This window comes from Saccopteryx leptura, chromosome 4 (assembly GCF_036850995.1).
Source record: "Saccopteryx leptura isolate mSacLep1 chromosome 4, mSacLep1_pri_phased_curated, whole genome shotgun sequence".
NCBI lineage: Eukaryota > Metazoa > Chordata > Mammalia > Chiroptera > Emballonuridae > Saccopteryx > Saccopteryx leptura.
This window is the reverse complement of record NC_089506.1, coordinates 224,395,847-224,422,736: the sequence shown is the minus strand read 5'-3', so window position 1 is coordinate 224,422,736 and position 26,890 is coordinate 224,395,847. Positions and strand designations below refer to the sequence as shown.

The following is a 26,890-nucleotide window of genomic DNA, read 5'->3' as shown; positions in this document are numbered from 1 at the left end:
CAATTGGTCCTCTTACTTTAATTTTAACTTGTCTGATAGTAGGACTATGTTTAAATAACAAAGTTTGTTTGGGAGAGGATAAACTCTATTAAATTAATAGTAATCAGAAATCAATACACAATACAAGAGGATAGCAATGAAAATAAAACAATGACTTGATTAAAATCTAATTAAAACCTGTAGGGAATGAAGTGTAGAAAAGAAAGGCTCTTAACATGAATAATTTTTGGCAAACTTACTTTCTCTAAAACAAAGAGACTTTTAGCAGAACTTACTTTTCCTGAAAAGACTCACTATTCCTGGCCTTGAGGCTGGTTTCCCAGACTGTGGCCTTGGGCTAGCTTTGCAAGGTTGCAGGTGATCTCAGAATGTTTCTCCCTGAATTACCCCTATAGATAAACATTGTAAGAAAGCTTGTTTCACTGCTTTGTTTTACTGCTATGCTTCCTCTCCTCCCCATCCTCAGTCAGTATGTAATTCTCCCTTTAAAAGCTAGACTTGAACAGTGTTTCTGCTGCATTGATTTGAACGACTTAGGTCTCCATGGGGACCCTGCAGCCCTTTAATTAAAGACTCCCTAATTTGTCTAATTGCTTGTGTGGCAAGAATTTGTTTTTTGCTGTTCTGATACAACAGCTTCTTGATTGTATAGCAGGACATCTATTTTTCGCTGTTCCAATACAACAGATACAAAGTCACACATCTCCAAGGCAACCCAAGAATTCTCCCAGGTGCAGAAATCCTCCACCCTGCATAACTGAAATCAACCAACATTAGAACAAACGAGGGGTAAGAGGAAGGGCGTGTGAATTGCTTCTAGCAACTTAAGCAAACAAGTGAAGTGGGATGGGATGAGTGCAAATACTCAGCTTTATAGCTAATGTGGAGGTGATGGAGGGGAGAGGGAGAACTTAGCCCTTAGCTAAGCCTGGAAATGCAAAGGGCTTTGCCACCTGCAGTCTCCCACACCTCACCTGGGCACCTTTGGCTCCCACGCACTCCGAGACCGCGGGGCGCCCCCTCCCCGTCCCCTCTAATGCCCTGGGCAGGGTGGGAATAGCCTAGCAAAGGCCGGGCCTCGGGACCGCCAGGACTCAGTGCGTGGTGGCGGAGGCGGCAGCGGCGCGGGCAGCTGGCGCCGCGTGGTCCTATTCGGCCCGCGCACCTATGCACTTGCTAGCCTAAGGCTGGAGGGACGGAGCGCCGGGGCAGGGCCGGTGGGCAGCGAAGGGAAGAAAGGGCAGCGCGCAAGTAGTAGGGCACCAGCGGTCTCCAGGTCGGTGCGCAGGGGCTGGGCGGGCACGGGAGGTGGGCACGGGAGGGGGTTGGAGGGGCTGGGGCGCAGGACCTGGCCACTGTGGATTCCATCCCTGCGCGCCCGGCCCGTCTGGTAATGAGCTGCCCACCTCCCGCAGACTCCCGAGCGGCGCCCTCCGCCCGCAGGTGCCAGAGCCGGACCGTTGGGGGCAGCATGCCGGCGCGCACCGCCTGAGGGCGCCGTAGCCCCCACCTCCACGATGGGCGCCCCTGCTTGGGCTCTCGCTTTCTGCGTGGCCTTGGCGGTTGTGACACCCGCGCCGCGTCCGGCCCCCGGGCTCAGAGCAGCGAGTCGTGCGGAGAATGACAGGTAAGGAATGACCCGATGAATACAGGGGAGGGGCGTGGGGCCCCAGGAGGCAGAAGCATCGCGGCCCGGGAATGGGCGCCTGGGTGGGTGGGGGACGACGATGTACGTGGGTCCGAAGGCGCGCCGTGGACTGGCGGGGACAGTGTTTGGGTTTCTGTCACCCACCTTCCCCAGGGATCGTGGCCAGAGCTGGCACGGCAGTTTGTGGGACATCTGGAGGCGCAGGGCTACCACTTAAGTGCGAGGCTGCCGCGGGAGCTGGGCACTGTTGTGGCGTCCGCAGCCCCCGCCCCTGCGCTTCCCCAGGGGGGTTCAGTCCGTCCCTGACGCAGTCGGGAGGGCGCGGGAGCTGCGTTTCCACCATCCCTGTTGTTCTGTACTGACGGAAAGTTTCTACTGTTGGTGCTGCTCTCACAACCCCCCTTCGGGTTCATGGCCAGCTTCGGCCAAAGCGAGGGACCGGACTTTGGAGGGAGGGTGTCAGGGCGCGTCAGCCTTGCCCCTCAGTGGTCTGTATGACGCGGCAGTATCTTCTGGTGCCTCCGTCCGCCCACCTTGCTTTTATGCCCTGTGGACAAGGTGTCTGTCCCCGAGGAGTACGCTCCGAACACCAGGCCGGGACGCGCGGAGGTGAAAGGGCGGATATCCGAGGGACGTGGAGCCGCGTACTCTGGCTGGTGGTCAAGGTCCGACAGAATGTCGAGGGTCTGGAAGTACAGCTCGCGGCTCGGCGCTCAGGGTGCCGCCGCCCTGCACGCGCGCTGCCAGGCTCCGGGCGGCAGGGCAGGGACGCGTGGCCGGCGGGAGGTCACGGGGAACCCACCCCTTGGGGACAGCCAACTCCGGGGCGCGAGCGAGGGGGCTGCGTGCACCCTGCCCCCAGCCCGGCGGCCGCGCGCGCGGAGGGAGGCCTTCGCCCACTGAGCTCACGCCCCACCCGGGAGGACCGAACAGCCTCTCCTTTGTCACTCGGCGCTGTCACAGACGCACATGGCTGGCGGGGAGGTGTGAGCGCAGCGGCTCTGGGCGCGCAGTGCCAGCGAGGCGGCGGCCGCGTGCAGGACGCAGGCGGATGGCGGCTCTCCCCTCCCTGCGGCCCCGCGCCCCTTTCTCTGGAGGCGGCTGCAGCCTCCCTGAAAAGTGTCATTTTTCTTATGAATGAAAGTGGACCCGGCGCTTGAATGTGCGTGTCATTCAGCGGCGTGACAGAGGCCGTCGGGAGGTCAGCGCGGCTTTCAGCGCCTGCTCGGGCAGCCCCCTTTTCCAGGGGCGCCGAATAAGCGGCAGCGGGGGAGCCCCGCATTAGCATTTGTATTGGCATTCAGATAAAGATATCAGTCCCAACAGCCCGGCCCTGGGAATGTCAACCTGCCCCGGAGGGGGGGGCTCTGGACCCTCTCCCGGACCCCCTGCGGCACGCGGGTGGGTAGTGGCCTCCTTCATTTCCTCCCTCCCAGGAACTGGCAGATTGCTTCTCATATGTGCCTTGTGGAGGTGGGGGGGAGGGCTTCAGCTGAGCCAGTGATCTCTTGCTTAAGCCAGCAACTTTTGGGCCCAATCTGGTGACCTCAGGGTTTCAAACCCAGGACCTCAGCGTCCCAGGTCGATATTCTCTCCACGGGCAAGAGAATTGTACTTTGAAAGGTCTTTTTTTGTAATTGATTTTTAGGGAGACAGAGGAAGCATCCGTTTCTTGTTCCATTCTAGTTGTACATACGTTAGTTGCTTCCCATATGTGCCCTGACCAGAGACAGAACCTTGGTGGTTTGGGACGATGCTCTCACCGACTGAGCTAAGTGATTGGCAAACTCATTAGTCAACACAGTCAAATATCAACAGTACAACGATTGGAATTTTTTTTGAGAGCCAATTTTTTTAAACTTAACTATATAGGTAGGTACATACCTTATCAAGGTAGCGCCTGCACAGTTTGCCGACCAGGGCTTAGTTAACATTTACAGCACATAGAGATGGCATGCGGCAACAACATAACCGGGTGGTCCCCCGGATGTGCCTTCGAGGGGCCTGGAAAAGAATATCACTGTGATATTTCAAAGGTATATTATCTTAGATGCACAGAGGTTAAGGCTGAGCTTTGTCAAGGAAGCTACAGGCGTAGGACACCTGTTTTTTGTTAGGAATTATTACGTTCAGACCACCACCCTGTGTGGTTCCTTTTGTCCCTGACTGAGCCTGTCCTCCCCGTTAAATGTAGAAACACCATATCCCTGACCAGAGAGCGAGTTTTGCAAGATTTGCAGATGAGTAAATGAAAAGAGTTCTGTAAAGGCCAGAAATGTTCTCTAATGCCTAGATTCCAGAAAGCCCTCAGGATGCTGCCTTAACCACCTCGGTAAAAGGCCAAGATAACCGAGCACATTCTTTTGCGTTTTGTAAAATGTTTCGCTGAGCACTCTCTCCCTAGATTGTTCCAACAATAACCGAAAGCCTGTTTTGCTTCTGTAAAACTGCTTTGGCTAGGTGCTCACCCCCCTCCCTTCACTTCTTTTTACCTTTAAAAGCAAACCCTTGAGTTCATTCAGGGCCACGAGTTCTTTAGGATGTGAATTCTCTCATGGTCGCCGGCATTAAATTAAAGACTCCTCGATTTGGCTAAATTGTGTGGCAAAATGTTTGTTTCCTCGCTGTCCAAATATAACACCTGGAGCTTGTGAGGTTTAGTATGTGGCTTTTTTTTTTTTCGTCTATGTATCCCATTTTACAATTGAACCTAGAGAAGAAAGAGGGACCTCCTTGTGGAGGTGCGACCAGTCTGCCTGGACATGGGTTTGGGGAGGTGTCTCCTATCAGACCACACAGGACTGAGTGATTTACAAGTAGATGAGCTGTAAATGGAGGCTCTTCTGGCTGGGAAGGGAGGGGGCTCCTGGCCCCAGGCCCTGCCTGAGGTCTAGGCTGCCAGCTGCCCACCTGCTGTGGGTGCCTTCCTGGAGCCTTGATTTCCTTACCTGTTCAAGAAGACTGATAATGGAAGGGTTGTTGGGAGGCTTAGGTCTTTGCTGGACCAGATCGAAGCGAATACTTGTGTTGGTGGCTTGACCTGCCTGGCTGCCCAGACCAAACCAGAACCAACTGGTATTGCCCTTGGGCTGGGGCCTGGGGCTGAGGCTGCCGCACCAGCCTGCTTTCAACCTTCTGGTGGACGGCCTCCGTCAGCTCCTGGCCCTGGGTGGTCCCCACAGGACACAGTGGCCAGGACTGGGGGGCTGGAGGTCAAGCCAGGTACCCTCAGACTGTGGGATTCTGAGACACACAGACTCTGGACACTTCGGACAACCTTCTAGTGGGCACAGGGCTTCTGAGGACACCTGAGGTGGGTGGGTAGAATTGGGCCTGTCTGGGGAGCCAGGGATCAGTATGGCCGGAGAGGCAGCTGGGCCTTCGAATCTAGGCCATGCATCAGCAGAATGACAAGTAACAGAGCTGCCGACCCAGCTGGGTGGGAAAGGAGACCTGTGCAGTGGGACCACCCAGCCCTGTCCTGGCCCTAAGCCCGGGCTGCCTGCCTGTGTTGGGCATTGTCTGTCCCTGGCAGAGTGGACAGGGAATGGTGGTCAGCCTGTCCAGTGGTGTATCCCTGGGTCTCAGGCCTTCTTGGCCTCCTGGGAACTGGGCTGCCACTGGTGTGATGGGGTGGGCTCTGAGGTCTGACTCTGGGGGCCTCTCCTCGGACATATCCACCCCCACCCCAGCCTGTGCTGTCATTGTGAAATGGGGTTCCCAGGTCACTTCACCCCAAGTGAAGAATGGGTTTTATGTATCTAAATGGTTTTATGTATCTGAACCCCAAGCATGAAGACTTAAGATATTCAGAGATTGAATTTTTAGTATCTATCAGTCAAGTTTTGGGGCAAAGCCACACCTGGTCGTATGTATTAGGTTTGTAAGCGCTACAACGACAGAGTTGTCCCTGGGGCAAGGTGGAAAACGCTGCCCCAGCCCTTTACAGGGCTGTTTGCAGGACCCCAGACTCTGGGTACAAATCCTTCCATCAGCCAGACTCACCCTGGACCCCTGCCCAGCCCCCTGCTCCAGGTCCCCTCCCCATAGCCCGCATGGCGTGTCTGTGAACCATGGGGTGCCGCGTGGGCGTGTCTGTGAACCTCCAGGTGCTGTCGTGTTTCCTGCCGTTTTAAAACACCCAGTGTTCTCGGTTTGGGGGCACTGGCCTCATGGTCGTCTGTCTTGCCCACAGCTGTCCCGGGACCTGAGCCCAGCCAGCAGGAGCAGCTTGTCTTTGGCAGTGGGGACACCGTGGAGCTGAGCTGCCACTCACCTGCAGGTGGTCCCACAGGACCCACTGTCTGGGTTAAGGACGGGGCAGGGCTGGCACCCTTGGACCGAGTCCTGGTGGGGCCGCAGTGACTGCAGGTGCTTAACGCCTCCCACGAGGACTCCGGGGCCTACAGCTGCCGGCAGAGGCTCACGCAGCATACTCTGTGCCACTTCACCATGTGCATGACAGGTGGCCGCCTGCATCCTGGGGGGCTGGGGCTAGGGCAGAGCATCTGAGTGGTCACTTAAGTCTAAGTGGAGAGGAGGGCACCTCCCAGTGACACTGTGTGTGGGACAATTCCCCCCACACTGGGCCTCCTAGGCAGGCCAGAGACAAACAGGAAAGGAGGAGCTGACTGTGCTTGGACGTGGGTGCTGGACATGGGTCCTCCTCCACGTTCCCACTTGTATGGGTGCTGAGCATGGCCCCTCTTCCATACACCCCCTTTGTGGGTGCCAGGAGGGGGCTCTCCTCCATGTCCCCTCTTTCCAGCCCTGCAGATACCCTGTCCTTGGGAGAGGACAAAGATGGGGAGGACAAGGCAGAAGACACAGGTGAGACCAGATTCCAGGCTCATGGGGGTGGCTGGGGTCCGGGACCTGCTTCTCTGCTGACAGGCCCCGCCGTCCTCAGGTCTGAGGCACTTGCTTCTCGGGCAGATGAGAGACCAGGCCTGTAGACCACCTCTTGGTCATGGTTGAAGAGTCCCCTCTGTATGAGTTGGCACTGGGTGCCTGTTTCTGAGCCTCGGGGTGGCAGGTTGGTCGTGGGGGGCGCGCAGTGTTGCATACAAGGAGACTGAGGCTTGTGAGTGGGGGGGTGCACCCCAGGTGTTAGTACACCAGGGCAGGGTGTCAGGGGCTGCTGTGAGGCCAAGGGACCGAGGGCTTCAGGGCAGTGGGAGACCAAGACAGCCCGGCTAGGAGAGGACGGTGGCCTAAGGGCATCGGGGATTCCAGATTTGGACACATTTACTATAAAGGGGGTGCTGCCCGTGTTCCTGGTGACAGCACCTGGATACTTTGGCTTGGAACAATGGCAGGTGGACTTTGCCCAACCGTGGAGGGGTTGCATAGGGGGCGTGGATGCCTGATTTTGGAGATGAGTTTGAAATACCCTGCCCCGCGCCATCCGCTCCGCCCTGCGCTGTCCCATCCCCTCGCCGTCCCCTTCCGCGCCTCTTTGTGCCCCGCCCTGTCCCCGCCCCTCGCTGTCCCTGCCCCTCCCCGCGCTCCGCTGCACATCGCAGAAAGTCTGCGGTAAGAAACCCTCGGCTCCGTCAGCAATCCCTATTCCCTCTCCTTTACCTTGTGTCCGCGCGCCTCGCTGGCCCCGCCCTGCCCCTGCCCCGCCCCACGCCATCCCCGCTCCTCCCCGCGCCTCGCTGTCCCTCCCCGCGCCGTAATCACCCCGCCCGCCCCGCCCCGTCCTCGTGCCGGCCCCGCCCCGCTCCTTCCGCTCCGCCCCGTCCCCGCCCTTCGCTGGCCCCGCCCCTCGCTGTCGTTGCCCCTTGCCGTCCCCGCCCCGCGTCATTCGCCCCGCCCCTTTCCGTCCCCGCCCCGCGTCATTCGCTCCGCTCCGTGCCGTCCCCGCCCCGCCCCACGTCATTCGCCCCGCCCCACGCCGTTCCCGCCCTTCGCCGGCCCCGCCCCGCGTCATTCGCTCCGTCCGGTCCGCCCCGTCTCGCGTCATTCCCTCCGCCCCGCCCGCGCCTCTTCGTGCCCCCGCCCTGTGCCCGCCCCGCCCCCGCCCCCGCCCGGTAGCCATCATGGCGGCTGCGGAAGCTGCCGCCCGGGCTCTGCGGGCGCTCCTCGGCCCTCCCAGTGCGGGCGGCCGGGGCGGGGTCTAATGGGCGGAAAGGACCCAGCGCCTCAGCGGTCATGTGACTGCGAAGATGGCCGGTTTTCCTTGGTGAGCCGCGCGCTGCTCTGGAGCTTGGGGAGGGTCTGTCGCTGCCTGTCTTGTCGCCGCCTCCGTGTGCGTTTCTGCGAGTGCGAGTGCGTGCGTGCGTGCGTGTGTGTGTTTGCGTGTGCGTGTGTGTGTGTGCGTGTGCGTGTGTGTGTGTGTGTGCGTGTGCGTGTGTGTGTGTGTGTGTGTTTGCGTGTTTGCGCGCGGGCACTGCTCCTCTGTTGGGCGCTGCCGGTCGGTCTATCCGCCCACCTCCAGGCTGTCTTGGCCCAGAGGCGCCCCTGAGGCCGCGCCGGCGGAATGTGGGTTCCCGCCATCGTTTCTCGAACCTTAGGGAAAACTCAGCCTCCGCTCTCCGCTTTCCCAGCCGAGTTGGTGCGGGTTCCAGGGGCGCTGGATGCAAAGAACGACGGACCCAGCTCCGGGTCCGCACAACCGGGGAGAACTGTTTGTTCCTGAGCTCCTCAGTCCATCTGGAGGGGGCTTGCTTTTTGTCATCTGTGAAAACGCTGCCGTTCGGCCTACCCTGTGCAGGACCCCGCGCTGAGTGCTGGGGATGCAGAACCCGCAGACTCCTAAGGGAACTGACAGTTTAAATGGGGAACATTCACAGAATAGAAGAATATCTAAAGAAGGCATTTTGATGGGGTACAGCCCCTCCTACGGGCACAGGGAAGACTTCAGACAGGCAGAGCCTAAAAGGCTTTGAGGGATGCATAGGAGTTCATCAAGTAGGAGGGAAGGGCTCCTGCGAAGGTTGCCAAGTTTTTGTGGTGTAGTGATTGGAACTTCAGGCCCTAGCGGGTGCTGAGTGCACAAAAAGGCGAGTTGTGATGGTGATAGTGGAATTATTTGGGGGTTGAGCTCTCCCTTATGCCTCAGAAAGGAAGATAACTTTCTGATCTTTCTTTCCAAATGATGTGATGTGGTTACATTGAATGAGTGAATGAACAAGTGTAAGGATATATAGCCCCAGACCTTAGAAATAATCAGAGGCAAACCTTGGATAGTTTGCTGGTTTGGTTCCAGACCAACCATGCAATAGAGCAGTGGTTCTCAACCTTTCTAAAGCTGTGACCCTGCAATACAGTTCCTCATGTTGCGGTGACCCCAAACCAAAAAATAATTTTGGTGGCTACTTCATAACTGTAATTTTGCTACAGTTATGATTCGGAATGTAAATACCTGATATGCATTATGTATTTTCCGATGGCTTTAGGCGACCTCTCCGGGGTCGCAACCCACAGGTTGAGAACCACTGCAATAGAGTGAGCCGTAATCAAAATTTACTAGTGGAGGGTTTTGCTTTTTTTTTTTTAAAGAAAGAAAAAAGAAATAAGGCAACATCTATGAAGCACAATGAAGCTACACACAATAGAATGAGGTCTGCCTATACAACCTTCTGGTTTTCTGCTTCACAGCTGTCTTCCCTGTATTCCTTTTATTTCTGTCTTCCTTCCAAAGCTTGGACATACTGAAGCAAAAGTGGATGCCGATAAGCTCTTCTAGACCCGAGTTTTCTTTGTCTTGGTCATGTGAACCAGCTTTTATGGAATCATTAAGGCTTAAACACAAAAACCAGGAGAAACGGCCTCAATTATCTAGAATGTTGTCATCAGAAAATTCAGGAAGATGCTATTTTCATCTCTGTCTCCTACTGTTTTTACCATTGCTGTTTTCACTTTAAATTACAAACAGGTGGTGGCCATGGCTGGTTGGCTCAGCGGTAGAGCATCAGCCCGGTGTGTGGAAGTCCCGGGTTCGATTCCCGGTCAGGGCACACAGGAGAAGCACCCATCTGCTTCTCCACCCTTCCCTCTCTCCTTTCTCTCTATCTCTCCCTTCCCTTCCTGCAGCCAAGGCTCCATTGGAGCAAAGTTGGCCTGGGTGCTGAGGATGGCTCCATGGCTTCCGCCTCAGGCACTAGAATGGCTCTGGTTGCAACAGAGCATCGCCCCCTGGTGGGCATGCCGGGTGGATCCCAGGCGGGTGCATGTGGGGAGTCTCACTGCCTTCCTGCTTCTAACTTTGGGGGAAAAATAATAATAAATAAATTATGAACAGGTGGTATTAATATTAGCCTTTTAGCATGTGGGGTTTCCAGAGTTCCTCATCTCACCGTGCTGCTCTAGACGTTTTTCTCTGTTGTAGCACCTAGTCGTTATTTGGCTTCCCCACCTGACTTGTTGCTTTTAAGCAAAAGGGACTGAGTTTTAACCATCACTGGATCCCCAGTGCCTAGCACAGAGCTTAGCAGATAGTAGGTGCTTATAATATTTATAGAATGAATGAGGAAACTGAGGCCCACAGAAAACACATATTTCTGCCATGGTTTTTGACACATGTCAAGCCTTTATTTTGTGCCAGGCACTATGCTAAGTGCTTAACATGTAGCATCTCATTTAACTCTCATATAACAACCCTGCTTTTCAGATGAGGACATAAAAGCATAAGGATGAGGCAGTCCACTTAGTCATAGAGCCCGCAAGGAGTGCTGAGGTTTTCAGCCCAATGGTTGGGACCTTACTCAGTTGTTGTCTGCTGGACCTCCAATCCTGGATTGAGGTTTCTGGGGTGTGGGCTCCTCGAGTCTCACTGTGTTGTCATGGGTCTCCCCAGACTCCCTCCTTTCACAACTTTTTTGTTCTCTCTGATATACTGTGGCCTAGCCTAGTGTGTGAAATGTACAGTACAGTGTGCATCATAGTTCCTGTTACTCTCATGTAACAGCACCCCCAAAACTGCCACCCTTTGGAATCAGAATTTCTACATTTAAAAATTTTACTGGTGGCAGGGGAAGTTTGGGATTTTTTTTTTTTTTTTTTTTTGTATTTTTCTGAAGCTGGAAATGGGGAGAGACAGTCAGACAGACTCCCGCATGCGCCCGACTAGGATCCACCCGGCACGCCCACCAGGGGCGATGCTCTGCCCACCTGGGGGCGTCGCTCTGCCGCGACCAGAGCCACTCTGGCGCCTGGGGCAGAGACCAAGGAGCCATCCCCAGCGCCTGGGCCATCTTTGCTCCAATGGAGCCTTGGCTGCGGGAGGGGAAGAGAGAGACAGAGAGGAAGGACGGAGGGGGGGGGGGGGTGGAGAAGCAAATGGGTGCTTCTCCTATGTGCCCTGGCCGGGAATCGAACCCGGGTCCCCCGCACGCCAGGCCGACGCTCTACCGCTGAGCCAACCGGCCAGGGCCAGGGGAAGTTTAGGATTATGGGAGATCAAAACTATGTGGCCTGATTGTCACTAATAACTTAAAAAGTCACGGACGAGTTAAAACAGCTGACAAAAAGCATTTAGTGGATTTTGGCTTTCCAGTATGAGGAGTTAAATATGGATATGTAGTAGAATTTCTACATATCCATATTCTCATATAAATAATTTAAAAATAGGGACTTGTCAACATTTAGTGCATATAAATAACCTGGGATTTTGCTAAAATGCAGATTCTCATTCTGTAAGTCTGGGATACTACAACACTCCCTTTGCTAGAGATTAAGGAACCGTACTTGGAGTAGCCTGGGACTAGACACAGCCAGGAGTGGAGGTGTGAGATGTGGGCCTTTTTTCTGTGGCAACAGCCAAGGAACCAGAGAAGAGTCTCTGGGGACTGAGATTATGGGGTCGGGGTTTGTTGACCGGTTCTGTTAGCAGGAAAAAGAAAAGGATTTTTGTGAAACTGAGACTAGAGGTCTCTGTTCACCTCACCAAATATGCAGGCACTGAAAAAAATGCTGTAGTATCTCGGACTGCAGGAAACACCAAGGAGCAGAAAGTAAATTTGAGAAGATAATGAAAAAAAGTGATAGAAAAAAAATCAAAATATAATGGTTTGACATGACTTCAGGAAGGGTGAACATTTTTTTTAAAGAGAGAGAGGGACAAACAGGCTGGAAGGGAGAGAGATGAGAAGCATCAATTCTTCATTGCAGCATCTTATATAGTTGTTCATTGACTGCTTTCTCATGTGCTTGACGGGGCTAAGGGTTCTAGCAGAGCAAGTGACCCTTTGCTCAAGCCAGCGACCTTTAGGCTTCAAGCCAGTAACCTTTGGGCTCAAGCCAGCAACCATGGGGTCATGTCTATGATCTCATGCTCAAGCCAGCGACCACACGCTCAACTTGGTGACCCCATGCTCAAGCCGATGAGCCCACGCTCAAGCTAGCGACCTTGAGGATTTCATCCTGGGTCCTCTGCGTCCCAGTCCGACGCTCAATCTACTGCACCACCCCCTGGTCAGACTCTGCTTATTTTATTGAGTGTTCTAATCATAAATGGATGTTGTATCTTATCAAATACTTTATTTTTTTTAAAGAGAGAGAGAGAGAGGCAGACAGGGAAAGACAGAAGACAGACAGAAAGAGAGAGGGATGAGAAGTATCAATCCTGGCAGTTACTTTCTTTTTAAAGGTATCAGTTCATTTGTCACTTGGCTCCCATTGATGTGCTGATATACCAATCTTGTTGTCCTTTGAAAAGAATGTATTTTTTTTTCTTTTAAGAAACCTTGTTTCTTTAGTTTTTAGCTATTTTACTCTGAAGACTCTAGGTATGGTTGTACTGTTTTGTTTTTGAGGCTCACTTGGGGCACAGGTGTTTCTTGAATCTGTAGCTGAATGTCTTTCTTAAGTCTGAGAGAAACTTCAGCCGCCTCTTTAAAAGCTGCTGTGCCCACTCGCTTTCTCTGTTGCGTTCCAACTGTATGATGTAGACCTTCACTTCATGCCTGTGTTCTACACTCTTCCATCTTCCCGTTTTTGTTCTCTTTCTGCTTCAATGTGGAGACAGTCTCCCCTTTATTGTTTATCTCACTAATGTCCTCACTTGTTCAACCCTCACAAGACTGATGAAAAGTCTGCTCTTCATCTTCTTTCTGGCTGGCTTCTTTATCTTGCTGCATAGCTTAACTGACAAACACTTTGTGGGGAAACCAGGTCTGATTTCTCCCTTCTCTGCACTTTCTTCTTTTTGAAAGCTCTTCCTTCAAGCCCTGGCTAGAGTCTTGATAGCTCTGAGCCCTCGTTTCTCTCTCCAGTCCTGTAAGATTCCTTCAAGCACTTCCCTTGTGGCTGCTCTGCATCCTAGCAGCTGCCCTCTGCCTGGCTCCAGCCTCTCATCCATGTCAAGAATACACAAGTGCCCTGTGGGGGGAAGCTGATTTCACATCAGTGAACTTCCCTTGGTTCTGGTATCTGGCCTCACAGGTCTTGTATGTCTTGAGCAGCTCCTTATACCTTCAAATTAATTTATAAAAAATTTTTGTTATTCAGCATTTCTGGCTAGTCTTAGTAGAATTACTGTTCCTTTGCAAACTCCATCGTTGAGGAAGTCTCAACAACGAGGTTTCAGAATGTTAGGTATTTCTATATCCTAACTGGGTTTTGGGTTTTACTGTTTACCAGGCACTCCATGAATAGGAACTACAAGGCTGAATTTGCAACATGCCGGCTGGAGGCTGTGCCACTGGAATTTGGAGACTACCACCCACTGAAACCCATAACCGTAAGTTTGGTCAAAGGCCTCTCTAAATGATATCCCTGGTTCATAAAATTACAGGAAGTATTTCTTGGTCTTTTCCATTTTGCCAGCAGTAGCTTCTTTTGCATATTTAAACCAATCAGTTTGTTCCCTGCCCCATTTTTTCTTTTTATGGTATTTGCCTCACCATCATTTTAATTCTTTCCTTTCTCATCAGTGAGGTTGTCGTGAGTATGGGATACTTTGTTCCTGAGATGGAGGCATAAGCAGAATATATCTTGCTTTTTAATTGCCTGTTTGGAATATTAAGATCACTCTGCCTGACCAGGCAGTGGTGCTGTGCATAGAGCGTCAGACTGGGACGTGGAGGACCCAGGTTCAAAACCCCAAGGTTGCCAGCTTGAGTGTGGGCTCATCTGGTTTGAGCAAGGCTCACCAGCTTGAGCCCAGGGTCACTGGCTTGAGCAAGGGGCCATTTGGTCTGCTGTAGCCCCCCGGTCAAGGTACATATGAGAAAGCAATCAAATGAGAAACTAAGGTGCCACAATGAAGAATTGATGCTTCTCATCTCTTTCCCTTCTGGTCTGTCTGTCCCTCTCTCCATCTCTCTCTGTCTCTGTCACAAAAAAAAAGGTCACTCTACTTACCAGTATAGGGTGTTGTCCTGAATAACATCGTAGTCTATCCGTGAATTTGTTTTAAAACAAAACAAAAAGTAGGCAAGAGATGTAAGTGACGCCTCTCTTCTGGGTTAGCACTTTTATTGGCAAGTGATTGAAGCTATGCAGTCGTCATTGTGGGTGAGGATGATGATGAGAAACAGACGCCAGTGGACACCAAGGACATACAGTTTCTTACAGTGGAGGACCTGAGAACACAGAGATGGTCACATTAAGCAGAATGTCACAAGATGACCTTTGGCCTCCTACAGCCCCTCAAATCCACACGGGCTTGGGCGGCTGACCCACCAGAGAGTGGGTTCTGTTCTCAGGAACTCACCCCACGTGGTGACAGAGTCGCTGCGTCAGCCCCAAGCTTACATCTGGCTTAACAATGCAGCAGCGGGGGTGGGGAGGTTTTGTTTACCCTGTTGGGTTATCTGTCCTTCCTGAACCAACCCTCCTGAGCAGGGGATGAAATATGCTAATTGATGGGGTCGGGACTAATGCCTACCCTGGCAACCAGGGAGCAGAGTCCACCCCACCAGGCCTGTGGGAGCTGAGAGCTGGTGGGGGAGGGCTGCTTTCACAAAGAAAATTCGGACTATTGAGGCTCGGAGAGGAAGGACTAGATGCCCAGCAGACAAGATAACAAATGTGCACCAGTGACAAGCACTTGGCCCCATTACCCAGGTTAGTGTCGGTCCCACTGGTTAGGAGGAAGGTCTTTAATGAGGCTGCTCTCACATCAGACACTAGCCACAAACCTGGGGGACCCCTAAGTCATCTGTACTTCTGACCAACTGGCTACAAACCCAAGGTTTCTCTGAGACTCGCCCCCCCCCCCCCCTTTGATAATTTGCTAGAACAACTCACAGAACTCAGAAATATGCTACACTTACATTTGAAAGATACAAATGAGGATGAGCCAAATTAAGAGACACAGGGTAAGGTTGGGGGGTTTCCTAAACGCAGAGCTGCTCTGCCCTCTGCTGGTGGAATCAGTTCATCACCTCCCAACACGTCATGTGTTCACCAACTAGGAAGCTCCACTGAGTTTTGGTGACCAAAATATTTACTGGAGTTTCACTATGTAGACATAATTCACTGATTCCTTGGCCAGGTGATTGAACATTATCTCTGTCTACCCCCACCTACCCACACTTTGAGGTCGGGCTGATGTCACCTGGCTCAAGGCCCCAACCCTCTAAATACAGTGGTTGTTTTTTCTTGTGACCAACCCCCACACTGTATCATTTTTTTTGAGAGAGAAAGAGAGGCAGGAACGTGGAGCTACGTCTGTTTGTGCCCTGACCAGGGAATTGAACCAGCAACCTCCACACTCTGGGAGGACACTCCATCCAACCAGCAAACCAGACTATCTGGCCAGGGATTTTCTTTTTAAAGACTGAGACAGGAAGGGAGAGAGAGAGGCAAGGAAAGAAAGAGAGAAGGGAAGAGGAAGGGAAGCATCATTTTTGGTTCCACTCAGTCATATACTCACTGGTTGTTTCCTAGTGTGCCCTGACCCAGATCAAACCTGTAACCTTGTTTGTTTCAGAACAACAGTCTTAACTGACTGAGCTAACTGGCCAGGCCCCCTATCATCTTATCAGCATGAACTCAGGTGTGATCGGGGTGGGGGGGCTCACGAATGACAGACCCTCCAAGGACTTAAGAGTCTCTTTTCCAGGAACCAGGGACAAAGGTCAGTCAGAGTCTCTTTCGTCCTACACAACTGCCTCTGTTCTGTTACCTGCCATCTCTCTCACTCTCTTGAAGGCTGGTTTTCTCTGCTTCCCTGTGGATATGTGTCCAAAGTGCTCATCACTGGCCCTTAGCCGCTGGCCCCTGGGTCCTCACAGCTTCCTCATTTGAAGAAGAGCAGAGCCTCACTGGCCCTTCTGGATGTCACTCCCTGTTCTCAGCAGAGAGACTGGTTGGATCCTTTTAGCTCAGAGGGTTACACCTGGTCCAGGGGCCAGTAGGAACAAAAACATGGCTTCATACCCCAAAACTGTCCTCTGTCCTCTGTCCTTACTCCAGGCTGCAGCACTGGGAGACGTTCTCCTAAAAGGAAGGACATGGCATTCACTGCTCTGCAGTGGTGAGGTGGCTGTGCTGAGCTGCTGACACTGTCCTCAGAGTACGATGACCCCGGGAGCGTATGTGTCCTGGTTCATTACCTACCGAGACCATTGCTGTGAGGTGCAAATTCTGATGTAGACGGTCTGGTGGGCCTGAGGTTCTGCACCTTTTATAAGCTTCCCGGTGAGGTGGCTGCTGCTTGTTCAGAGACAGCACTCTGACTAAGAAGGCCCCACAAGAGTGTATTAATTACATCACCCCTTCTAACCATAATGGCCTTGTCTCTTCCTTCTTGACCCTAACTTCCCCCTTTCCTTCCTTGACCCCTGGGATTCTAAGTCATGTCAATTTTTCACAAAATAAGAGCCCCTGTCTCAAAGAAATAGTCAACTCACAGAACAAGAGAAAACCTCTTCAAGTGTCTCACTGGAGAGAGTCAGAGGAGACTTCCATTTACCTCCGTGAATGTTCCCACAGGTCATGGAGTCAAAGACGAAGAAAGTGAGCCGGAAAGGAAGCACCTCTTCCACGTCCTCCTCGTCCTCCAGCTCCGTGGTGGACCCGCTGAGCAGTGTGCTGGACGGGACCGACCCCCTCTCGATGTTCTCCGCCACTGCTGACCCTGTGGCCACGGCCGCTGTCACGGTAGCACATCCTGCTGGCACTGTCCGGCTGGGGGTTGGTTCTGGGTGCTGGGATGGGCTTTTCATCTTTTTGTTTTTAAACGACATGGGTGCATTCTGGTCCTAACAGTTCACATAATCAAGGTGTCCACGAGGTACGTCTGTGGTGACACTGCTGGTGAAGGGCGGTGCATCCTGGAAGATCTGTCTTTTCCTTTATAAAGCATTTAAAAAATGTATTTTTTTTCATTATACTCTTTTTATAATTATTTTTGGATAATTCAATTAATTTTTTTATAGAAAAAGTCAAATACTACAGATAAAGTTGACCAACTGTCCCCATTCTGTTTACCACCCTGGAGGTCATCCATGACACTGTGTCATGTGTCTTCTTCTATAACTTTTCTTTGTATTTCAATAGCTATTTATGACAGTAATTTCTGACCATTTGCATACATCGTACTCATACATAAACAACAACAATAATAGTCTCACCTTGCTGCGTGGCCAGCCTTTACTAAGTGCATTCTAAGTTTAGTTCTCATACCACCTTGTGACAGAGGTATTGTAATCCTTACTTAAAGAGGCCCCCGTGGAGAAGATTACCTGGCAGGGGAGACACGATGATCACGAAGGTGGTTGTCCCAGGGTGAGACTTACCCATTGCACTCCAGATGTGCTGACCCCTGTGATTTCTCCACATGCAGGAAACTCGACTGCATAACTTATGGTAGTGGGGAACTGCATTTGTACTCTCCCCCGTAATAAAAGATAGACTATATAGTTGTGTTTACATATATATATATATATATTTCAAAGATTAAAATGGTAATGCTGCTCAACAGATTGTCTTGCTTTTCCTTAGGACAGTTCCAGAAGGAAACGTGACAGAGATGATACCTCCACTGTAGGATCAGACTTTGAGTCTTGGGCCAGCAAACGGGGAGAAATCCTTGCCCGGTACACGACCACAGAAAAGCTTTCTATCGTGAGTGCCAGCAGACTTTTCTCCCGGAGTCTGCCTCAAATTTAGTCATAATTTCCTTTTGTTATTATCTTCACCCAGTTTCAGTGTGTGAGCTCCTCCCCCACACCAAGCAATTCTGTCACCCCAGCTGGGGTCCTGCCATTCAACTCAGTTCTGACAGTGTCGACCCAGAGATTGCATCAGATCCCTCATGTTAGGGGCGCAGTGTCATCTCATGTCCAAATTGTTAGGAGGAAAGTGAAAAGTAGGATGTACCTCTTCCATTTAGAGACTTCCTGCAGACCCCTGAACACATCCAGTTACATTTGTCTGCAATGTAGCCACAAATTGTATCAGATGCAAGGGAGGCTGGGAAATGAGACAGTGTGTCCATCAGAAATCTGGGCTATGAACAGGGAGGAAAGAGAGGACCGGGGAGGCCCTGCCACAGCACCTGTCCTCTCCCCTTTCTCTCAGGGTAGGTTCTTACTGAGCAGAATGGCAGGTAGAAATGTTGGACTATTAAATTATTTTCCTTATTGTCTGAATGCATTCAGTTAATTTAGAGCACTGATTCACAACCAGGAGTAATTTTACTCCTCGTGTATGCTGCAATGTCTGGAGACATTGATTGTCACAACCATGACGGTGCTACTGGCATCTTGTAGGTGGTGACCAGCGATGCCGCTAAACACCCTACAGTGCACAAGACAGCCCCACAACAGAGTTTTCCAGCCCATCATGTCAACAGTGCTGAGGCTGTGCGTCTCTGATTTAGAGTAAGCTAGATGCTGCCACGAGGCTCCAGTGCCTTCAGAATTCTCTACTTGTCTTACTTTGAGAGTTCTGAATTGAGTAAAAATTTGAATCTCTGGTAGTGTTTACTTAGCTGTGTTTTCCTCCTTTGAATAAATATTTCTATTTTTCATTTTGATAAGTAAAGGGCTTTGTTGGAAAATGATGAGTCACAGTGTCTTAGTGCTTCTTGAATACTAATTTAAGTATCTTACAAGTTGTTTTTTGTCATAAAATCCAGTAAGTTTTAAAATTTTTCACTAAGTTTTTTTTGTCTCTGTAGAATCTGTTTGTGGGATCTGAAAAAGGTGAGTTTTTGTTATAGTTACTATTTTGATGGAGAATTCTCTCATTACCTTTAACATAATTTCAGAAATAAAAGTTTTTATTGTTTAATTCTGATGATTAATTCAGTTGAGGCTATTATTTCCTAGATTATATATAGAATTAGTAGACTTGAAATACATATTTAGAGGATGAAAGGAAAATAAAAGACCAAAGAGTTACAGAGACTAAAATGGGGCCCTGGCTGGTTGGCTCAGCGGTAGAGCGTCGGCCTGGCGTATGGGGGACCCGGGTTCGATTCCCGGCCAGGGCACATAGGAGACTAAAATGGAAGCTCACTGCTTGATTTCAGGGTTCTAGAGCGAGAGCCTCTCCCTTGTAAGAAGGCACATGCGCTGGGGAGGGGAGTCCCACACTCAGACTGCCTGGCTGCTGGTCCCTGAACACAGCTCCTCTCAGTTTCCTCTGCTGAGGCACAAGATCAGAAGCTCTGGACGAGGGCTTCTCAAACTGGCTGTGCAGCAGGGTTACCTGAGAACCTTCTAGACCACTGTTTTCCAATTGCGAGTCCCCAGACTGGTCCACCAGAAATTGTGCGCTGGTTCGCAAGAAGAGTTAATCACTCTGATGTTGTATGAAGATCATAGCATAGCCCCGGTGAGTTTAGTTGAATTAAGCTCACGCTCAGGGTGATTCCTGCCATAGCAGTCCCCAAAATAATTTTTATATTTTCACCAGTCCCCAGGTGTAAAAAGTTTGAAAGCCACTGTTCTATACAAGTTCCGACCACTAGCCCTATTGGCCCTGTTGCACTAATCCTGAAGAATGAGGGAGAGATGTATTTCTTGAAGCTCTCGGGTGATTCTGAAATGACTGATAAATCATGTACCGCTGGGGTGCAGATGAGGGCGGCCATGGTTTTTGTCTAAGTTGCTGGTGTGGCAGCTGTAACTCTCCCCCATTCTTTGCAGTTTGAGAGGATACACTGGAAATCAAGAGAGTGGAAGCACCTTTGTTAGGGGGCATAACTCTGATAAAAAAGAAGTGAATCATAGCATTGCATATCCACCAGTTTGGAAAAATAAAAGGATTGACAGTATCTCTTGAGCAAATGTAGAGCAGTGGGAGCTCTCGTACGTTGTTGGTGGGAGTGTAAAATAATACCCACTGTGTGGGGGGCTTCCACTGTATCTATTCAAATAATACCCACTGTGTGGGGGGCTTCCACTGTATCTATTCAAATTGAGGGTGGCCAATTCCTTGACCCACAAGTTCTATTACTAGGATGTACCCTGGATCATAAATCAGCACACTATGTCCTGCAGGCCAAAGCTGCCCACTGTTTGATTTTGTTAATAAAGTTTTATGGGAACACAGCCATTCCAATTTGTTTACATCTTGTCTATGGCTGCTTTTGTGCTACAATGGCAGAGTTGAGTAATTGTGACAGAGACTGACTTACAAAATTTTATATCTGGCTTTTTATAGAAAGTATTTTTCTAACTCTGCCCACTTCTGTGTTTCTTTTTTCTTTTCTTTTCTTTCTTTTCTTTTTTTTTTTTTTTTGTGGCAGAGACAGAGAGTCAGAGAGAGGGACAGACAGACAGGAAGGGAGGGAGATGAGAAACATCAGTTCTTCCTTGTGGTTCCTTAGTTGGTCATTGATTGATTTCTCATATGTGCCTTGACCGTGGGGGCTACAGCAGACCGAGTGACTCCCTGCTCGAGCCAGCGACCTTGGACTCAAGCTGGTGAGCCTTGCTCAAACCAGATGAGCCCACGCTCAAGCTGGTGACCTCAGGGTCTTGAACCTGGGTTCTCCACATCCCAGTCCGATGCTCTATCCACTGTGCCACCGCCTGGTCAGGCCACATCTGTGTTTCTTAAAGTGTGGTACAGGGATCAGCAGGTGGCTGGGAGCTCACTGGAAGTGCAGAGTCTCAGGCCTTGCCAGTCCTACTGAAAGTCAGAATCTGCGTGATCACACATCTTTAGTGATTCCTGTAAAGTTCAGGAAGCACTGCCCTGAAGAAATGCATGCCTAGATGACCAGGAGGCACGCACAGAGATGACCATGATGCATGGTTCAGAGTGGCCCCATGCGGGAAACAGACATTCATCAATGTAGAGCAAGAAAAAATTGTGTTGTACTCACACCACAGTGTGAAAGTGAGTGAACTCAGTGGTCACAAAGGGTTAATGTCTGTTACAATCTATGCATATTCTGTGTATATTTTAGAATGAAGGAAAAGTAGAAACAGGTAATAAGAGAAAGCTAATTATTTGGAAACTTCTTAACTTTACTAGTTGTTAGTGATTAGCTAATAGTACCATGTTCTCGGCTGATTGCAGACAGATCTGAGTTAACACCAGAGGTTAGAAGCTGGTGACTTAAAAGAATAAACTAGAGACCCTGGAGAGCCACAGCCATCTGGACTGGTCGCCTTGTCCTGGAGCTGGCTCAGGGCCGAATGTCTGTCCTTTGTCTCTCTCCGCCTGTCCCTGCTGGTGGGAGAACTGTGTTGACATGATGGACCGAGGCACAGAGCGTCCTCCTGAGGGCTTTGAGCTCGTGTTTCCTCCTCCGGGCAGACTGAGCTCACTTGTTAGTGGAAGGGTAGAACGCTTCCACACTGAGTCAAGCCTGAGAGGTTCTCTTGTTCATGGAGAACAATCACATGATGGATTTTTGGCATCCCTATCTGGACTGCCTTTCTTTAGGAATAAGAAAATGATACAGTGCAAGTGTATAAACATCAAATACAGTAGAACCTTTCTGAGTTCGGCTCTGCGAGATCTGGGAGCAACTTCTTACCAGGAATGTTTGTGGTGGAACTGTGGTTACGGAAGAATGTTGCTTTTCAAATGTTAGACTGAAGTTTTTTCCTGGCTTCTTTATTAATGATGAAGTATAAAGTCAGAGCCCTCCTCTGGGGTTCTGGTGGCAGAGGGAGGCCTCCTGTGTGACGTGAACCTGTCTGTCTAGGCAGAGCCGGGCCTGCCGCGTCTGCAATGTCGGAGAAGGTCCGGACCAGGCTGGAGGAGCTGGACGACTTCGAGGAGGTGAGCAGGTCGCTGGCTGAGTGCAAGGCCGGTGGTGCCTTTGTCCCCCCCTGCGGTGAGCTCCCCCTCGGGGCTGCGCTTTGGTTACCTCTTGAACTGTGCGTGGTGTGTGGTCCTCGGGAGGCACCGACTGACCAGTAGCGAAGCCAGTGGAGTGTTGACCAAGCTTGCGGAGCCTCCTCAGGCCCAGGCTGGTTTTCTGATGGTGTCTTTTTTCACTGGGATGCCTGAGCGAACCCGGGCCGTCTGGGGACAGGATCTCACTCCCTGTGCACGCCAGCTGGAGCCATCTCCCTGGGAAACGTAGGGTAAAGGTCCTGCCTTGTACAGAGGATGCAGATGGCTGCTCTGCTAGCTGATTATGGCCCACAGGACTCGTAACTGGTCTGCGTTGCTTTCAAAAACCATGACTCATTTGCCAGATCTTAAAAATGGATAGCCCTGGCCTGGTGTCTCGGTTGGGGCATCATACCAATACACCAAGGGTGCAGGTTCATCCCTGGTCAGGGCACAGACAAGAATCAGCTAGTGGGGGATGGCTCTGTGGCCTCTGCCCCAGGCGCTAGAGTGGCTCTGGTCGCAATATGGCGACGCCCAGGAGGGGCAGAGCATCGCCCCCTGTTGGGCAGAGCGTCGCCCCCTGGTGGGCGTGCCGGGTGGATCCCAGTCGGGCGCATGCGGGAGTCTGTCTGACTGTCTCTCCCTGTTTCCAGCTTCAGAAAAATGAAAAAAAAAAAAAAAAAGAATCAGCTAGTGAATGCGTGGACGAGTGTAACAACAAACTGATGTGTCTCTTTCCCTCCCTCTCTGTCCCTCTCTCCCTCTCCTTCTCCTTCTCTACCCCTCTTTCCCCCTTCCTCACTCTCTCTCTAAAATCAATAAATAAAAATATTTAAGAAAACATTTAAAAATTTGCAGATTTAACGTAAATCCAGATTTCTGTTTCTCTTGGGTTCTGCTTACTTACTGTGGGCCATATTCTCGCGCTCAAGCAGGGTGTGCCCAGACAGTCCTTCCTGTCTCAGTGCACTTGTGAGCCCTGGCCTCTAGAGACAGGTGAGTTGGCATACTCTGGAATATCACTGTTGGTAATTCTGTGATTTTAGGCAAGTTGCTTAACAGCTCTGTGCCTCAGTTTACTTATCTGTGAAATGGGGGTGCTACATAGCACCTGCCTTTTAGAGTTGTTACAGGTATCAGATGAGTTCATGTATAGGAAGTGCTTAGACCAGCACACATTAGCTGCTGTCACCGTCATTATCCTGAGTCTAGAGGCCTTAGCTCTGCTGCTTATTAACAGGCCATTCACTTTTTCTGAGCTCTGCTGCTTATTAACAGGCCATTCACTTTTTCTGGACCCATCCTCCCGTCTGTTAGAATGAGAATGAAGAACCTGCTGTGTGAGTGGAGTCGGGGTGCCTTGAAACCCACCACGGGCCGTATGGCAGTTGCATTGCTCTGCTCTGTGCCCTGCCCCTTGGCTCAGGGTACTTGCAGCCGTGACACCAGAGTTTGGGGTTGTCAGCAGAATCTAATAGTCCATTATATCCCAATTCAGGCGGGACACACTTTGCGTTAGGATGCCCCAGAGCCTTAGTCTATACATCATCAGGCAACCTTGGCTGCTCGGAAGGGAACTGCTGAGGGTTTTCTGTTTTTTTGTGAGGGAGGTAGGGATGACACTCCAACCGGCCTATCCAGCCAGGGCTCAATTTTCATTGATTTTTAGAGAAAAAGAAAGAAGAAGGGAGAGGGCGGGGAGGGGGAAGAGAAGCATCATTTGTTGCATTCTTTGCTTGCTTCCTGTATGTGCCTTGACCGGGGATGAACCAGCAACCTCTGTCCTTCAGGACGATGTTCTAACCAACCAAGCTGTCCAGCAGGGGTCTAGCTGTATTCTTGAATAGAGTTCTTCCCTTTGATTTCAAGGGGACATTCGTATAAAAACCTGTGGTCTGTGGTCTGCTCGCGTGGGTCAATCCTGTGAGCGTGGAGCAGCTGGCTCCACACCAGGCGGGATGAGTGGGCGTGTCCTGTGTGTCGGGGACTGTGCTGTCCTCCTGTGTCCTGATTTCGTCCCTGTGGTGATCTTGCTCTCTTCTGCCACAGGCGTTTGCTGTGGTCTGTTTTCTGTCCTTAATGCCCTCTCTCAGGTGTGGGGTCCAGTGAACACCCCCCCGCAGTCTGCTTAGATCCTCAATGCCACCGAGGGTGCGTCTCAAGCATCACTCCCTCCAGACACCATTCATGACCACCAATCTGGAGTCCATTCTTTGTTACCTTGTTTCTTCCATTCTTAGATAAATCTTTTCTCCAACATTTGGGCCATGAAACTGGGCCATGTCTTTCATTTGCTACGTGTCAGTGATCAGCAGTTTTTTTCCCCTTAGTAATGCGTGAAATAGTCGTGGTTCTCAGAATGGGCACCAGGCGTTCGTGAGCTGCTATTTCCTTTCAGGGATCTATCTCAGTGCGTTAACGACTGTCTTGTCCTCTGTACCTTAAAATCCCTTAGTGCAGAAATAGTGTCTTTTCTCCCCCGCTGGTCACTCGGTTGGTTAGACCGTTGTGCTGACGCACTGAGGCTTCGGTTTGCTCTCCCATTGGGGTGCGTGCAGCAATCAACCAGGGAATGCAAGGATGGGTGGAGCAACCTCTCCCCTTCCCCCAAATCAATAAATAAAAATTAAGGAATAAAAGAAATAACGTCTTTTTGCTGACCTTTGTGTCTTGAGCATCTGGTGTACCGTGCCTAGCGCACAGTAGGCCCCGAGAACTATTTGTCATCCTTGTTGTCTCTGTTCACAGACGAGGCTGGGAGGAAAGAGCTCACCCTGAGTCGTGTGGCAGTTAGTGGCTGGGCTGGGAGCTGGCCTAGGTCAGGCCTGCCTCCAAGGCTAGTCTCTCAGTCACTGTGCTCTGCCCATCTTTGCAGAAAATTCAGCCTCTTTGTTCACAAGACAGTTACCAACCCTGGTGGGCACATGAGGAAAACTTAGAGAGCAACGCTTAATCAAGACTGTTTATGGGATTAAAAGTCAAAGAGTGTTTACCTGTTGTGCTTATACTTTCCTGCTTCCTACCCACAGGGATCCCAGAAGGAGCTGCTGAATTTGACTCAGCAGGACTATGTGAACCGCATAGAGGAGCTTGACCAGTCGCTGAAGGACGCCTGGGCCTCAGACCAGAAAGTGAAGGCTCTAAAAATAGTCATCCAGGTCAGGTCCAGTGAATTTTTCTTTTATTGCAGAATTGACTACGTCAAACTCCCTGTGGATAGTTAGGGGTTTCAGAGGTCTGCCTTCAGGGTCTTACCCTACTTTTTTTGTCTGTTCTATTCTACATACTTCCTGTAAAGCGGTGTTTTGATGAGAATGCTCATCCCAGAGCCGCCATGTGCAGGTACACAGGTCGTACACTGTACAATTCCAGGAAACACTCCCTAGAGGGAGGGAAGGAGGAACAGATAGACAGTAAGGGAGAGGGATGAGAAGGATCAGTTCTTTGTTGTGGCACCTTAGTTGTTCATTGATCACTTTTTCATATGTGCTTTGACAGGGGCTCCAGCAGAGCGAGTGACCCCTTGCTCAAGTCAGCGACCTTGGGCTTCAAGCCAGCGACCATGGGGTCATGTCTATGGTCCCACACTCAAGCCAGAGACCCCACAAAGCTGGTGAGCCCTGGCTGAAGCCAGATGAGCCCGGGCTCAAGCTGGCAACCTCGGGGTTTCGAACCAGGGTCCTCCGCATCCCAGTCCAACACTCTATCCACTGTGCCACCACCTTGTTAGGTCCTTTTGCTCATTTTTTATGTTACTTGTATCTTTCTTATTGAATCTTTTGTCACATACTCTGGGGAGTAGCTGTCCTCTGGGGAGTTAGTCTGTGTCCTTCCATGCATTCCCCCTTCGTAAGTGCTCAGCCCCAGGGGGTTGTCTTGCAGTTGATCCATTCGTTTTAGTTATTCCATTTTTTAAAAACCCCGAGTTAATTAGAAGCTGCTAGTGTTCCTCTAGAATATTGTAATTGGAAATGAAAACACCCTTTTAATATTTTTCTAGCAACGTTAATAATTTGATAGCAAGTATTTCAGGCACAGTAATTTATCGGTGGGTCCCTCAGAAAATGTTTATGACGGTGTTCTCAACCTCAGCTGGATGTTAGAACAATGTGGGAGCTTTACGAGATCCCGAGTCCACGCTGCATCCCCGAGTGGCTTTGTCAGGGTTTCTGGGAGTGGGACCAGGCACCACTGTTTCTGAAAGCTTCCCCAGATGATCCGAACACTGGACTGTAGGGCTCTCAGTCTGTTCAGAGTCCGCTGCACATTCTGGTGGCTCAGTGAAGCTAGATTCAGTGAAGCTGTCACCTGCAGCCCTTGTTAACGGGCTGGTCTCCTGGTGCCTCCCTGGAGGATTTTCAGAGTAGGCTTGGCACGGAGCAGGGCATCTGTATTTTTAATATATACCCTGGGGTGCCTGATTATGAAACTGCACCAACGCTTTGAAAACCTGTGGAGTCTTCAAATTTGTGATTTAAAAAGTAACTTCAATTCATAACGTTATTATAACTTTACCTTTGGATTAAAAAACTGCTTCCTGTTCTTTATAAAATATATATTCTTTGACACCAGCTTAGGAGAAGAATCAGTGCAGAGTTGTTGGGAAGCCCCGCTGTGTTTAATTTGAAGTCGTCTGAATTCTCTCTCACCTCCCCAGTGGGCAGCAGTTCATCTGTGAGGGGCTCTGTGTAGGAGCCTGGGAGATGTGACATCCTAGGAACCAAGAACTGTGTATTGTAAACAGTCTCGAAGGTTCAGAGTTGTTTGCTTTTTCGAGCCCTGAAATCTCATGGGATAATGGTTTGTTTAAGTTGGAACACTCATAAAGGGCGTATGAAAAACACAAAGCAAGGCTGAGGAAACAGTTCTGAGTACGTCCAAATGCTGCGTCTGGTGTCAACACCATTGTTTCAACAGCTCGCATGTCCCTCCCTTTCCCTGCCCCCTCCAGGAACATTTGGGTGGAATAAGGGGATGTTTTACAAATTACACACGTTGTTTACTGTTAGGCATGTGGTGATGCTAAGGAGAAACTTGATG

The 26,890-nt window shown here is 50.7% G+C and overlaps 1 protein-coding gene and 1 non-coding gene across 2 annotated transcripts in view; both read left to right on the top strand.

Moving 5' to 3' along the window:
* The first annotated feature begins 7,697 nt into the window (after positions 1 to 7,697).
* LOC136404017 (VPS35 endosomal protein-sorting factor-like) overlaps positions 7,698 to 26,890 on the top strand; it is a 94,308-nt gene continuing 75,115 nt past the window's right edge. The window contains exons 1-7 of the mRNA XM_066383496.1: positions 7,698 to 7,835; positions 13,235 to 13,334; positions 16,535 to 16,702; positions 17,546 to 17,668; positions 18,726 to 18,750; positions 21,714 to 21,790; positions 24,880 to 25,008. Of these exons, the coding sequence (XP_066239593.1) occupies positions 7,819 to 7,835; positions 13,235 to 13,334; positions 16,535 to 16,702; positions 17,546 to 17,668; positions 18,726 to 18,750; positions 21,714 to 21,790; positions 24,880 to 25,008 (639 nt within the window). The 5' untranslated portion in view covers positions 7,698 to 7,818. The remainder of the gene's footprint in view (positions 7,836 to 13,234; positions 13,335 to 16,534; positions 16,703 to 17,545; positions 17,669 to 18,725; positions 18,751 to 21,713; positions 21,791 to 24,879; positions 25,009 to 26,890) is intronic.
* Positions 17,279 to 17,442, top strand: LOC136404514 (U1 spliceosomal RNA). The gene has a single exon (XR_010751280.1). It is a non-coding gene; the product is annotated as a U1 spliceosomal RNA (small nuclear RNA).